The 15,554-nt window shown below is 41.3% G+C and overlaps 1 protein-coding gene and 1 long non-coding RNA gene across 3 annotated transcripts in view; one reads left to right on the top strand and one right to left on the bottom strand.

Moving 5' to 3' along the window:
- LOC105856138 (uncharacterized) overlaps window positions 1-14,494 on the bottom strand; it is a 90,882-nt gene extending 76,388 nt beyond the window's left edge. Inside the window, exon 1 of the long non-coding RNA XR_012918627.1 lies at window positions 14,418-14,494. This is a non-coding gene — a long non-coding RNA (uncharacterized LOC105856138). The remainder of the gene's footprint in view (window positions 1-14,417) is intronic.
- Window positions 14,495-14,520: 26 nt separating this feature from the next.
- Window positions 14,521-15,554, top strand: part of GCC2 (GRIP and coiled-coil domain containing 2) — a 51,246-nt gene continuing 50,212 nt past the window's right edge. The window contains exons 1-2 of one of the 2 annotated variants that reach the window (XM_012737630.2): window positions 14,521-14,673; window positions 15,036-15,092. In XM_012737630.2, coding sequence (XP_012593084.2) covers window positions 14,524-14,673; window positions 15,036-15,092 — 207 coding nt within the window. In that variant the 5' untranslated portion in view covers window positions 14,521-14,523. The remainder of the gene's footprint in view (window positions 14,674-15,035; window positions 15,093-15,554) is intronic. The other variant, XM_076001072.1, reaches the window with a different exon arrangement.

The following is a 15,554-nucleotide window of genomic DNA, read 5'->3' on the forward strand; positions in this document are numbered from 1 at the left end:
ATAGAAATTAATTGGCCAACTAATATATATATATATATATATATATATATATATATAGAAAAAATTAGCCGGGTATGGTAGCGCATGCCTGTAGTCACAGCTACTTGGGAGGCTGAGGCAGAAGGATCGCTTGAGCCCAGGAGTTTGAGGTTGCTGTGAGCTAGACTGACACCACGGCACTCACTCTAGCCTGGGCAACAAAGTGAGACTCTGTCTCAAAAAAAAAAAAAAAAACATAGCTCATATGTAGAAATGCAAAAAGTAAACTACTGCAATAAAATACCAGTATTATGATTCTATGTAAAACATTTTTATTTTTTGAGACAGAGTCTCACTTTGTTGCCCAGGCTAGAGTGAGTGCCGTGGTGTCAGCCTAGCTCACAGCAACCTCAAACTCCTGGGCTCAAGCGATCCTACTGCCTCAGCCTCCCAAGTAGCTGGAACTACAGGCATGCACCACCATGCCCAGCTAATTATTTCTATATATATTAGTTGGCCAATTAATTTCTTCCTATTTATAGTAGAGACAGAGTCTCGCTCTTGCTCAGGTTGGTTTCAAACTCCTGAGCTCAAATGGTCCACCCGCCTCGGCCTCCCAGAGAGCTAGGATTACAGGCGTGAGCCACCGTGCCCGGCCTGAATCTATGTAAAACATTTTTAAAAACCCATATTCTTTAGCAATGCTAAGAGGAGATTTGGTGTGACTAAGAGGCCTCATGACGCCACCTGGCTCCTGTCTATTGGTGAAGAATATAATTTTAAAAATAAATACATGTCATACTAATTCAAACTTAAATCCAGTGTTAAAGAAATAAAAATGCACCCTAGGATTAGAAATATACAATGAAACAGAAAAAGCAGATGGTTTCTGTATTACCTGACCTGAATCGCTAACAGAAACAGTAGCATACTTTAGAGGCCAGATGGATGCCCCTGAGAACAGAGATTATTACAGCACCGGAGAGATTGCCGTATTGGAGAGGGACACCAGGGGGAGCAAGAGGTTAAGAGCTCTGGATAAAAAAAAAAAAACAAAAACGGGCAAACCTGGGAAATTTTGAAAATTAAAGTCTGTAAAATTAGAAGAGGTAACAGTTTTTTTTAATGTCCAAATCTCAACAAAAGATCACAGGCATACAAAGACACAGGGAACCACAGCCCAATCAAAGGAACAAAATAAATCTCTAGAAACCAAACCTAAAGATATGGAGATCTAGGCCAGGCGCGGTGGCTCATGCCTGTAATCCTAGCTCTCTGGGAGGCTGAGGCGGGCGGATCATTTGAGCTCAGGAGTTCAAAACTAACCTAAGCAAGAGTGAGACCCTGTCTCTACTATAAATAGAAAGAAATTAATTGAACTAATATATATAGAGAAAAAATTAACCGGGCATGGTGGCACATGCCTGTAGTCCCAACTACTTGGGAGGCTGAGGCAGGAGGATTACTTGAGCCCAGGAGGTTGGGCTGTGAGCTAGGTTGCTGTGAGCTAGGCTGACGCCACAGCACTCACTCTAGCCTAGGCAACAAAGTGAGACTCTGTCTCAAAAAAAAAAAAAAGAAAAAGAAATAGAGATCTATTAATCACCTAAGAGAATTCAAAATAACCATCTTAAATATACACAATGAGCTAAAAAATAACACAGAAAGAAAATTTAATGAAATCAGGAAAATGATGCATGAAAAGTAAGAATATCAACAAAGAGATAGAAACTATTATAAGAACTGAAAAAATTCTGGAGCTGAAGAATAGAATAAATGTAAAAATTCACTTAGAAGAGTTTAAAAGCAGACATGATCAGATAGAATAAAGAATCAGTACAATATATATTAATATAAAATGAATATATAAGATGTAGCATATTATATATATACACACATACTATGATGTTTTGACATCTTAAAAACCCTTCCTGGCTAGGGAGAGACTGCCCCTCCTGCAGTTAGCCAATTCTTAGAGGGAACAGGGCTCAGCCAGGAGAGTACCTTCAATAAACAAACTAACAAATCCAAAGCCATGCCTTCTCTATCTGGACCATATATCACAGGAGGCAGGATTCTTCTGCCTTAATTATCCAGGGCCAGGTACCAAACAACTAGAGACCACCAAATAACTTAGATATCACCAAAATTATTCAAACTAGCAAACCTTAAGCTGCTTATTCTGCCCTGCCCTGTCTCAGGTAAATAAACCCTAATCTTTATTAGGCTCTGGTCTAAACCTTCCCCTCACTCCTATTTTCTGCCTCCTGACCACCTAAGTGGCCCTGTGTGGCATGCTGTACCCCCTTTCCTAGAAGCTGTGAATATGATAAGACTTGTTTTTCTGAGCCTCTCTTCCATCTACTCTTGTGACCAAATCTGACTATCGGATAAAAGGATACAAAAGAATCAGTGAACCTGAAGATAAGTCATCTGAAATTATTGAGTCAAGGGGCAAGAAAGAAAAAGAATATAGAAAAGTAAAGACAGCCTAAGAGGCGTGTGGGACTCCACTAAGCAGAACAACTATGCCCTATGAAGTTCCAGAAGTAGAAGACAAAGAGAAAGGGGAAGAGAGATAATTTGAAGAAATAATAGCTGAAAATTTCACAAATCTGAGAAAAGAAAATGAACACACAAATTAAAAAGGCTCAGTGAACTCCAACTAGGATAAACCCAAAGAGATCTACTTTGAGACATATTACGATAATACTATCGAAAGTCGTGGACAAAAAAAAAAATCATACACACACACACACACAAAAGTCATGGACAAAGAATCTTGAACACAGCAAAAGCAAAGCAACCCATCAGATACAATGGAAGGTCTATTAGATTATCAATAGATTACTCAGCAGAAACCTTGCAGGCCAGAAGGGAGTACGATGATATATTAAAATAACTGAAGGGGAAAAAACCAAGAATACTATATCACCAAACCAAAAAAATGGAGAAATTAAGACTTTCCCAGAAAAACAAAAGCTAAGGGAGTTCATCACCACTAGACTTTCCCTAAAGGCACTATAAAGAAAGTCCTTCCAGTTGAAATGAAAAGATGCTATTCAGCAATACAAAATTACATGAAAATACAAAGCTCATGGTAAAAGTAAACATATAGGCCAATATAGAATCCCATAGTATTGTAATGTTGGTGTGCAATTCACTTTTTTTTTGAGACAGAGTCTCACTTTGTTGCCCAGGCTAGAGTGAGTGCCATGGCATCAGCTTTGCTCACAGCAACCTCAAACTCCTGGGCCCAAGCAATCCTCCTGCCTCAGCCTCCCGAGTAGCTGGGACTATAGGCATGTGCCACCATGCCTACCTAATTTTTCTATATATATTTTTAATTGGCCAATTAATTTCTTTCTATTTATAGTAGAGACAGGGTCTCGCTCTTTCTCACGCTGGTTTCGAACTCCTGACCTTGAGCAATCCGCCAACTTTATGTCCTGCCACCACATGGACCCAGCCCCATACCATATCCAATTTGCTTTGTTGCTTATTCTGGCCCCTCTCTAGCCACACAATACTGGCCAGGCTGACACAGCCCAGCTGAGAGGCCAGTGAACAGGAAAGCCCTTGAAGGTTCTGGCCTGAAGGCTGCATCTGTTGCATGGTGGCTACAAGTGCTCAGGCTTCTGAGCTCATGGGTATACTACGAGGAGGGGTGTTATGAAATGAACATTGGTTGCTATTCTCTGTGGGGAGGCAGTTTGGCCTCAAGTGGGAATGGCTGGGATTTGGGTGTTACCTTTAAAAGGGATAGTTACATGCCTTGTCCAGTTTGTACTGGGCAGAATTCAAAAATCTACCTGGCTCCCTTCACTAGTTTGCCCTATTCTTTGGGCTCATTCTTACTGAAATCTTGTCCTACCAGCTCAGGAATGGGATTCTCCTGGGAAGAAAAGCATTTTTCTGTTAGGGGAAGCACAGGCTATTCACCTTGGGGCAGAGGAGGAAACAAGTGCCTCATGAATTTGCCCAAAAACAATCACTATCTTTCCATCTTCCACTCCCTATCCCTATATAGTGTAAAACCTGATTAAAGTGGTATCTGAGAACTATTTGAGAGAGAAAGAAAGAAAGGCCAAGAGAAATTCATTTCTTGCCTGCCCAGACTAGGGGTCACCTCCAAGGTTAGACCAATGACACAGATATACAGAACTCTGGTCTAGATAACAACCCAAATATTCCTCTACAAGAGCATAAGCCAACAAGATTTGTAAGGAAACAAATCTAAACAAACCAGTTCAATTTAATAAACTCCCAATAAGAGAAAGCCAACTAGTTAGTAAAACTTAGGAGAGAAAAAAATTAAGCTGAATTATTCTGAACTTACAACAAAACCAACTGTATGTGTCTTGTCAAAGTGGGTAAAATGATATTTATTTTATAGTATCATTTATCTTCAGAAGCAGAACAAAAATGACCTGGCCTTTTTTTCTTGTGGCCAAATAGATCTCTACTGTGTATAAGTGGATCAATGACAATCAACGTGTACCTGAATATGGCTTACATAATAAACAATCTTGACTTTATGCAAGAATGTGGTAGCTCGCTAAGAACAATAAAAACCTGAAAAACAGGTTCTTGTGAGAGCCAGATGTCCAGAGTGGGACAGGTACAAAAGGAGAATCACGTAGAATAGATTTTAATTTAGATTAGGACGAAATCCTCAACCTAAAGACTGAAAAGGCAGTTTGGGTACTTGGCAAGTGTCCTGGAACCAGAAGAGACTGAATTTGGAAACATGATTAAAAGTCAAAACCAAACAGCTGATTCTAAAATCAATCTTTGAATCACTTCCACATATCTATGATTACCTAACAGGTAGGGAGTATTCACCAGTAGACTAGAATTATCATTGTCTCTAGAACTGTATTGAATATGGATTCTAGAAGGCTGTATTCAGTCTGTGCTGATACAATCACACAAAATGAGAATGGGAAGTCTGAATGGCATGAGACAGGGAGCCTACCACCTCTTGCAACACCTTGTATGCCACATTGTATGCATCCTTCATAATGCTAGATTTAAACAAGCATGCGAACAAGAGACCCCCATGTTATTTCCACAAGAGCCCCCCAAGTTCTCCTCATCTGAATGTGGTGAAGGAGGTAAACCAGCTGGCAACCGTCCAGAAGACAGTCATCTGTTCACACTCAAGGACACTTTTTTAAATTTCTACACATACTCCAAAAAAATCTTGCATTGTTTATACCATATCGTTTTTAACTATTACTCCAGTTCTTTAGAAATGCCTTTTTTTTGGCCTACTGAGTTTTGATTTATAACACACAGAGCATGTAAATACCATGTGCAATTTTAGATCAGATGGTGTCACAATAATTATCAAAGTGTCTTATTAAGAATAAAGTACATTTAATGGACAAATGTTCACTGAGAATCTGCTATGTGCAAAGGATTGTGTGGGGCTATGCCAGGTATGAAGAAATATCAACAAGACAGATATGGTCCCTATTTTCATGGCTCTAAGTGCCACCTAACTGGGGAAGTTCTTAATATTATTAGAAATTATTATGATTGGGAAATAAAACTAAGATTTAAAAAATATATAGAAGCCTAACATGGATGTAGTTTGTTTTATACTAAAATTACAAGGCAGAATCAGGACGATAAGTTTCCCTTCTGTAATAAAGACGAGAAGTGATAAAACAGGTCAATAGTATCTTAAAGATTTGAATCTCATGCTCCTAACATGAAAACTACCAAAGTATTAAAAGTTGAAGTTTATGCTTGTTCCTTTATTTTGAACCAGTGCACATAAATGTACTTGATCTTAGCTGAAACAATGCATGTATAACTCTTGCTTTTCCAGGCCACACCAGCTAGGAGAAGACCAATTAAGGAACAGCACAGCAGTGGCAGTGTAGGTAGTAATAGACTAATTTTGTCTCTGAACCACTATCTTACTCTGTAGCTTTGGGCAACTTACTTAATCTTCTGTGAACCTGTTTTCTCATCTATAAAATAGGAACAATAACAGTGATCAAGAGTACAGACCCAGCCAAGTGGTAAGGCGTGGGTCTCATAAGAGTACAGACCCTGACACATACTAAAGTATTTAAGAGTGAAATGATCATATCTGGAATTTACTATAAAATATTATAGGGGGAAAAAAGGCACGTATAGGTAGGGAGTGGTAACAGCCACAAGCTGGTAACTGTGCGAGCTGGGTGATTGAGTACATGGGCAATCAAGTTTTGTGTATGTTTAAAATTCCATAATAAAAAGTTAAAATAAATATATAACACTTAATAATAATAAAGCAGGTTGTGGTATTAGACTGGGTTTTAATCCTAGCTCTTCTGTTTGCAAGCTTTGTGACTTTAGGCAACCTGCATGATTGTCTTTTATGTTTCCTCCTCTGTAAAAGGAGTATAACAATAATACCTACCTGGGTTTTTATAATTATTAAGCTAAATGAAATAATCTATTTAGAGTTCATAGCACAGTTCCTAGAAAACAGTAACTGCTCAAGAAATGTCATTTTTCCCCACCAATACTAAGATTATTTTACTAGATTTTACTACATTTACTGGGATCTCTTAAGAAGATTTTTTGACTACAGAGACCCTATTTTTCTGGGTTTGGCAGCAGGGTGTGATGTAGGCTGTGAAATAGAGGGATGCCCCTTACTTCCCAAATACAAAATGGAGAGATTGGACAAGACAAAAGGTAGGGTCCTTCCAACCCTTACATTTTACAACTCTCTGGGTGACCTTTGGAATTCCTTCCAATTTCAGCCCACATGTTCTGCTATGTATATAGTATTTATGGGAAGTAACTTCCTGTTAATCCCCTTGTATTTCCCTCCAGCATCCATTATAACACCAGTCACATTTAATCACTTGTTGAATAAATGAATAAACAAATTAGTGGAAAGAGTGACAAAGATAATCTCCTTGTAAAGGTCCTTTGTTGTGGATGTCTACCAGTGAATTAACAGGATCTACAAATCATTAATATTAAATGTTAGATGTAGTTGTCAGTTACAGGCTGAATTTTTACACCAAAATTTGTATGTTTAATTCCTAACCCCTAATATCTCTGAATGTGACTATATTTGGAGATTGGGTCTTTAAAGAAGTAACTAAGTGAAAATGAGGCCATTAGGGTGGGCCCTAATCCAACATGACTGGTGTCCTTGTAAGACGAGGATTATTAGGCACAGGCACACACAGAGGAAAGGCCAACTGAAGACACAGGGCGAAGACTGCCATTGACAGCCAAAGAGAGAGGCCTCAGAAGAAACTAATCCTGTTGATACCCTGATCTCAGACTTTTGTGAGAAAATAAATTTCTGTTGTTTAAGTCACTCAGTCTGTGGTATTTAGTTATGGCAGCCCTAGCTAACTAATACATTGTCCAACAGTGAATTAGAGAATCTAAAAATTGTTAATATTATATGTCAGTTGTATAAGTAAATATTGTTTTGAGCTGCAAGTAGCAATAGCACCTAACAGTGGCCAAAACAAATAGATTTTATCTTTCTCCCAGATGGGACATCTGGGAATGAGTAGATAACAATTTGATACCAAGGCTAGAGTCTCTGTGATTTTCTTGGCCTCCTCCTCAGGATCAAGAGATGGATGCCGTAGCTCCAGGGAAGAAAGGGGACACCAGCCCCGTTTGTACTCTCCAGCAAAAAAGCAAAATATTTTCCAGAAACCCTCCCCAGACTTCCTGTTACATCTCATGCCCCAGTACCTGGCCCCTCTAGTTTTAAGGCTTAGACTATTCACGAACCTGAGCTCTGGGCACCCTAATCCTGAACAAGGTTGGGGTTCTCTTAGCAAGGAAAAGAGACAGAGATAACAAGCAGGCAGCTGACAATGTCTGCAGCCTGCCTTTGCCATCTGCGGATGTCCACACTGTTCCTCTGCCTCACCACTTTCCTCTCTGCTGCACCCTCAGGATAGATGCTTCTGGTGCACACCAATGACCCACCTGACACCCTGACCTCACAGATCTGCCACTTCCTGCAGGGACTTTCATCAGCCCTGAAATTCAGCACCCCATCAACTCCTTTTCTCTCTTTTCTTTTTTTTTTTTTTTTTGAGACAGAGTCTCACTTTGTTGCCCAGGCTAGAGTGAGTGCCATGGTGTCAGCAGCAACCTCAATCTCCTGGGCTCAAGCAATCCTGCTGCCTCAGCCTCCCGAGTAGCTGGGACTACAGGCATGCGCCACCATGCCCGGCTAATTTTTTCTATATATATTAGTTGGCCAATTAATTTCTTTTCTATTTATAGTAGAGACCTGGTTTCGAACCCCTGACCTCGAGCAATCCGCCCGCCTCGGCCTCCCAAAGTGCTAGGATTACAGGCATGAGCCACTGCACCCAGCCTACCTTACATTCTTTAAAAAACCAGTCCAGAACAAAGGCACATGTCTTATAAGATGTGCAGTACTGTGAGACCCATAGCTCTTGTTACAATAAACAGAATCTTTCTCTCTTTTTTCTCTCTCTAACCTTCTCCTGCCCTCCTTTCACCTGCCAAGGCAGAACTCTAATCTGCTTGTGAGTCACAAGACCCTCATTCCAGAGAGGGCCCTGTCCCATTCCCCAGAGGAAGGAAGGCTGCATAGAGAGATCAAAAAGAATCTGGACAGGACTTGCATTTCCCCAGTCTATTAAATGCATCGAATCATAGCCGTTATGTCCACTCACATTTTGACACAGTTGTCCATATTCATTCATGTCTGCCCAACAGAATGCCCATAAAAGGCCCAAGAGGACAGGGTTCAGAGAGCGTCCAGGCAAGTAACGAGAGCTCATCCACACGCCAGGAGGGTGGCACACCCCAACTGCACAGGGACAAAAGCTCCTGTGCTCAGTGCCTTTCCAGACCTCACCCAATCCTTTAAAATATCCTTTGTAATAAACTGGTAAATCTAAGTAAATGTTTTCCTGACTTCTGTGAGCTGATCTAGCAAATTAATCAAATCCAAAGATGGGGATATGGGAACCCCAATTTGGAGTCAATCTGTCAGAAGTTCCAAAGGCCCAGAGTTGCGACTGGCATCTGAAGGCGGGGGCAATCTGGGGACAGCCCCCTCAACCTGTGGGATCTGAGGCTATCTCCAAGTAAATAGTGTCAGAAATGAATTGAATTAGAGGACACCTAGCTGGTGTCTGCTGCTTAGCCTGTGGGGGAAAACACACACATATTTGGTCACAGAAGTCTTCTGTGTTGATTGTTATTGTGGAGTAAGAGAATAGAAAAAAAAAAAAAAACACTTTGTTTTTTTCTCTCTCACAGGGGGAAGCCAGAATAATCCCTATGGTGTTAAAATGGAATTTTAGGTATCAGTATAAACTCATAGTTTTTACTACATAAATAATAGATACCAATGTGTGTGTGTGTGTGTGTGTGTGTACACCTAAATATGCAAACATGTATAAATACACACATATACATATATTTCTTACTTCTGTATTAGTTCCCTATTGCTGCTGTAACACATTACCACAAGCAGTGGTTTAAAACAACACAAATTTATTTTCTTACAGTTCTGGAGGCCACAAGTCTAAAATCGAGGTGTTTGGCAGTACCTTCTGGGGACTTCAGAGGACAATCTGTTTCCTCACCTTTTCCAGCTTCTAGAGGTTACCTACATTCCTTAGCTGTGGCCCTCTTCCCCTGTCTTCAAAGCCAGCATCTTCTCTCCTCTCTGACTTCTTCTCTTCCTCTTATAAGGATGCTGTACTACAACCAGGCCCACCAAATAAGCCAGGATAATTTTCCAACTTCAAAATCCTTAACCTCATCTGCAAAGTTCCTTTTGAATGTAAGGTAATATATTCACAGGTTCCAGGGTTAGGACATAGGGAAGCATTTTTTATGTGTACCACAATGTGTATACACTTATACATACCTGTATATACATACACATATATACACACATACAAATATTCCCTAGTTCTTCCTCTTCTAGGCTGAGAGCAACTAGAGGCAATGATACCCAGTAGCAGCGAGCACACTGTTTCCCCAGCTCCAGGTTTTTTTTTTTTTTTTTTTTTTTTTTTTTTTTTTTTTGAGACAGAGTCTCGCTTTGTTGCCCAGGCTAGAGTGAGTGCCGTGGCGTCAGCCTAGCTCACAGCAACCTCAAACTCCTGGGCTCAAGGGATCCTCCTGCCTCAGCCTCCCAAGTAGCTGGGACTACAGGCATGTGCCACCATGCCCGGCTAATTTTTTGTATATATTAGTTGGCCAATTAATTTCTTTCTATTTATAGTAGAGACGGGGTCTCGCTCTTGCTCAGGCTGGTTTCGAACTCCTGACCTCGAGCAATCCGCCCGCCTCGGCCTCCCAGAGAGCTAGGATTACAGGCGTGAGCCACCGCGCCCGGCCAGCTCCAGGTTTTTAAATACCACACTTCATTAAAGGCACCAGAGCTCCTCAGAAAAATGGTTGATTCCAGGACTGGGGCAGGGAAAGTATAAGGTTAACCTAGAATATCTTTTTATGCCAGAAAATGAGAAAAGGATCTAACAACAATGGGGGCATGTAAAAAGGACATGAAAACTTGAAAGCTCTCCCACTGGTCAAATCTGGTTCAATTCAAACATCGAAATAAATTGTATTAATAATAAATTATAACTCATAGAATAAAATAAGAATCCATGAATTCACAGTATTATAAATAAATTAATAAATAAGCAAATAAATAAACAGAGGAGAGGGAAAGCTCTTTCCTGTAGTAGAATGACCAATAAATGTAGGAAGAATGCTGAAATCAAAAACTCATCATAAGAGTAATAAGTATTTCAGACAAGACTTGCCAGGAGGTGCTAAAACTAGTGGACGAAAGTTTAATGAGACACAGGATATTTATATAGTGTCAAAGAATCTCCCATAAGATACTTATTAATTACAAAGGAAGGCTGGGTGTGGTAGCTCATGTCTGTAATCCCAGCACTTGAAGATCACTTGAGGCCAGGAGTTCTAGATCAGCCTGAGCAACATAGTGAGACCCTGTCTCTACAAAAAACTTAAAAATTAGCCAGGCATGGTGGCACATGCCTGTAGTCTCAGCTACTTGAAAGGCTGAGGCGGGAGGATCACTGGAGCCCAGGAGTTTGAGGTTGCAGTGAGCTATGATGATGTCACTGGGAGACAGAGTGAGAGCCCCTCTCTCTCTCTCTCTCTCTCTCTCATACACACACACACACACACACACACACACAAGAGGGGAAAAGTAACTTTGTAGTGAAGAAAGCTGGTAGACACTACCTTAACCAAATGGTCACGGTTAACATCAGCATATGGCATGGAGAGATATTGGCATACGTTTCCTGACATGATACAACATAGGTTCACTGGTATTCCTGGAAAAACTGCATAAGGAGTGAGGAGTGAGGCCAGGGACAAATCCTTCCCTCACACCCTCGGAAGGAACCAACCCTGCCAACACCTTTGGATCTCTAGCCTCCAAAACTATGAGATGATACATTTCTGTTGTTTCAGCCACTGTGTCTGTGGCGTGGTACTTTGTAAAGGAAGCCCTAGAAAACTAATAAAATAATTATATAACCTCACATACTAAATGCATAGAGGCTCAGATAGAAACTAGAATCCACCAGTGTGAACACCTAAGAACCATAGATATTTGAAAAGTGTTATAAAATTTACTTAATTAATTAAAATATAATGCAAGCTGGCTAGAGCATGTTCATGCAGCTAATATTTTTGTGTCATGGAGGAAAAGGCATAGCACTTAAGGTCAAGAATCCTCAAGGCCGGGCGCTGTGGCTCACGCCTGTAATCCTAGCTCTTGGGAGGCCGAGGCGGGCGGATTGCTCAAGGTCAGGAGTTCAAAACTAGCCTGAGCGAGACCCCGTCTCTACTATAAATAGAAAGGAATTAATTGGCCAACTGATATATATATAAAAAAAAAAAAATTAGCCGGGCATGGTGGCGCATCCCTGTAGTCCCAGCTACCCGGGAGGCTGAGGCAGAAGGATCACTCGAGCCCAGGAGATTGAGGTTGCTGTGAGCTAGGCTGACGCCACGGCACTCACTCTAGCCTGGGCAACAAAGCGAGACTCTGTCTCAAAAAAAAAAAAAAAAAAAAGAATCCTCAGATGCTGGCACTGGCTCTGCCCCTAAGCATTTTGTAGTCTTTAACAAGTACCCCTCCTCTCCTTCCCATCTGCCTGACGCCCGATAAATGTTATTCCCATATGTGCACTTAGGTGTTGATCAGTGAAACCAATTTGCTGATGAGAATTTTCCATTCTTGGGATAATGCACTTAGTAGAATGGGTTCCAGCTCTTTCCAGGAACATACAAGAGGTGCTATATTACCATTGTTTCTTATAGCTGAATAGTACTCCATGGTATACATATACCACATTTTATTAATCCACTCATGTATTGATGAGTACTTGGGTTGTTTCCACATCTTTGCAATTGTGAATTGTGCTGCTATAAATATTCAAGTGCAGTTGTCCTTTTTATAGAATGTCTTTTGTTCTTTTGGGTAGATGCTCAGTAATGGGATTGCTGGATCAAATGGTAGATCTACTTGTATCTCTTTAAGATATCTCCGTATTGCTTTCCACAGAGGTTGCGCTAGTTTGTAGTCCCAAGACCTCCTTATCTTAACTCAAGCATTCCTTTCTTCTAATTAGGCAAAGCTTCATTTCTTTAACCAAAGAATCTCTGAATCCACCTATAACCTGTAAAGCCTCCCACTTTGAGATGTCCTGCCTTTTCAGCTAAACCAAGGTATATTTTCCACATATTGATTTATGATTTTATATGCAATTCCTGTCTCCATGAGTAGATAAAAACCAAACTGTAACCCAACCAGCACAGGCACATTTTCTCAGGCACTCTTGAGACTGTGCAGTTCCAGGCCATGGTCACTCTTATTTGGCTCAGAATAAATTTTTTCAAATTATTTTACAGAGTTTGCTTTTTTCCATTAAAACTCCCATTTATGTGATACTCATGACAAGACCAAACTACAGTGATGAATAATAGGTCATGGATTCCAGAAATTAGATATGAAAGGAGAGTGTGGCTATAATGGACTAGTGTGGGAGATTTGGGGGCATAACAGAGCTTTTCTGTAACCTGATTGTGCTGGTGGTTACAAGAGTCTATATATGTATTAAATTCAAAGAACTGCATGCCAAAAAGTCCATTTTACTATGTGTTAATTGAAAAAATAAAATAAAAGGTGGGGAGAACTATAGTCTTCAATAATGTTAATTTTATAAGAAAAACAAGAAAGGCTATGGAAATGCTCCAGATTAAAGGAGCCTGCAGAGATATGACAATTAAATGCAATACTTGATCCTCAACTGAATTCTATACTGAAAGGAAAAACATGCTATACTTCTCTTTATATCAACAGATAGAACAAATATCGCTTAAGTTTCCACTTTAAGCTTACTCAAAACCTGGAAAAAATTAACTGGTGATCTTAAGTTCTTTTCTACATTAATTAATTAATAGGTTCAATTAAGTATTCATAGAGTACCTGCTATATACAGATAATGCACTTGATGGAGATGAGACACCAGACGATCCTCTTTTTCCTCTAACACTGCTCAAAGTCTTGAATTTTTCCAATACTATCTGCCATATCATTTATCCATTCTTCTTTAATAGTACTTGCTGCCATAAAAATATTACAATTTTGGGTGGCTCTTAAGAGTGACTTTTCTAAAAAGTTGTCTGGGATTGTTTTTCTAGTCCAGTAGGAAAGTTATCCATTTTACAACATTGCACAATGTCCAGATTTATGGACATTTTCTCAAGCCATCTCTTTACAGAGAGAATTTTTCTTCAAGTTGGAAAACTCTTCCTCCCAAAATATGTGCATGCTTTACAAGTAACAGCAAATCTCAATGCTAACTGGCTCACTTAATAAAAGGAATTTACTGACTCACTGATCATTGATCAGGACTCCAGCTTCATTCCTCTGCAGCTGCCTGGGCTCTGCCTCTTCCCACTTATCAATTTCGCCCTCAGGCTGCCTTCTAGAGTAGAGCCAAATGTCTGCCAACAGCAATGAGGGCTGTATGTTTCTTCAATCATATCCAAAGAAAGAGAAAACATTATCACTGAACCAGATTATTTAACAGAATTCCAAACCTCCTCACTGTATGTATGTATGTACATCTTAGATCACATACCATCCCAGAACCAATCCCAGACAAACAGCAGGGGCGCTATAAACTGTCAAAGAGGAATAGATGTTAGGGAGGAGACTGGTGGACACCTTTTTTGGGGAGACCTGTACTCCAATACAATGTTCTCATCACCTTTCCAAGATTTTACAGATGTGGAAACCAAGGCCCGGAGGGGTAACCTGCCCACGTTCCCACTGACAATAAACGGCAGTGGCAGACTTCAAACCCAGCTTGCAACCCACCGCCCCACGGTTGTGGAGCGCTCACCCTGCTCAGTCCCCGGGACTGTGGCAGCGCCTGGCTGCCCGGCCACGTACGGGGAACCGCCTCCCGGACGCAGAGGCGGAAGCGGAAGCACCGCCGGGCCGTAGCCATGGAGATGCGGGGGGCGGGGCCGTCCCGGAGAGCGCGACCTTTGACCTGCAGTCGAGACGACGTCAGAGGTGGGTGCAGACACCTGAGCTACCGCGACGGCGGCGGAGCTGCGGGGGCGCGGGACCGCAGCGGCTGCGAGGCGATGGAGGTAACACGGCGCGGGCGGCCGGGCTGGGGCTGGGGTCGGGCCCACTCACCGTGCCTTCCGCGCCGAGATGCGGGACGCGGGAGTGGGCCCCGCGGGAGGGCACGGCATCCTCCCCCTCAGTGCCCGCCTCTCACCTTCAGCATACTCTGTCCCTGCGATTACCTGTCCCCTTAGAGCCTGGTGGGTACGGTTTTCCGCGGTGACAGTCACTGCCCTTATTCTCTTTCTCATTTAGAAGGCTTTCCTCCACTTCATTCCACCGAAGGGTTTTTATTAATACCTGTAAGATTCCACGCGTTCCGTCTGGAATTATGAATAGGAAAAGAGTTCTTCTGACACCTGGGTTTGATTTTGTTTTGCAGGACCCTGTTCAAGATGGGGTGGCTTCACCAGCCACCCCTGGGCCCGGGAAATCTAAGGTGAAGAGAATACTTGACTAGCAGACTCCCGGAAGAATGGAAGGATGATGAATTGGAAAACTTTGGCATAGGAAGAGGGGTGGCCTGTGTCTAAAAAATAGCCCTACTCCAAGGGATCTCAGTTTTGATTTACACAGTCACCCATCTATTTCCTGTTTCCTTCTTTCTTTTTTTTCTAAGTCTCCTGATATGGAAAAGACTTGACTTTTTGTTTACTTCCTGCTCCTAGTTCACACTGCTGAGAGATCCTGCAATTTTTCAAATATTAAACAAAGCAGTCTAATTTATGAATGTTTATATGGTGGTGTGGTGGAAAGAGCAGTGACACAGGGTAGAAATCAAGAGACAGTGCTGTAGGCTCCAGTTCCTACACTGTAAAAGAGAGTTAATTTAGTTAATTCTTTTGGCCTTGTAGGTTGTTTAACATTCAGTGATTCAGAAAGATAGTGGTTTATTGCTGAG

The sequence above is a fragment of the Microcebus murinus genome, chromosome 3 (assembly GCF_040939455.1).
Source record: "Microcebus murinus isolate Inina chromosome 3, M.murinus_Inina_mat1.0, whole genome shotgun sequence".
NCBI lineage: Eukaryota > Metazoa > Chordata > Mammalia > Primates > Cheirogaleidae > Microcebus > Microcebus murinus.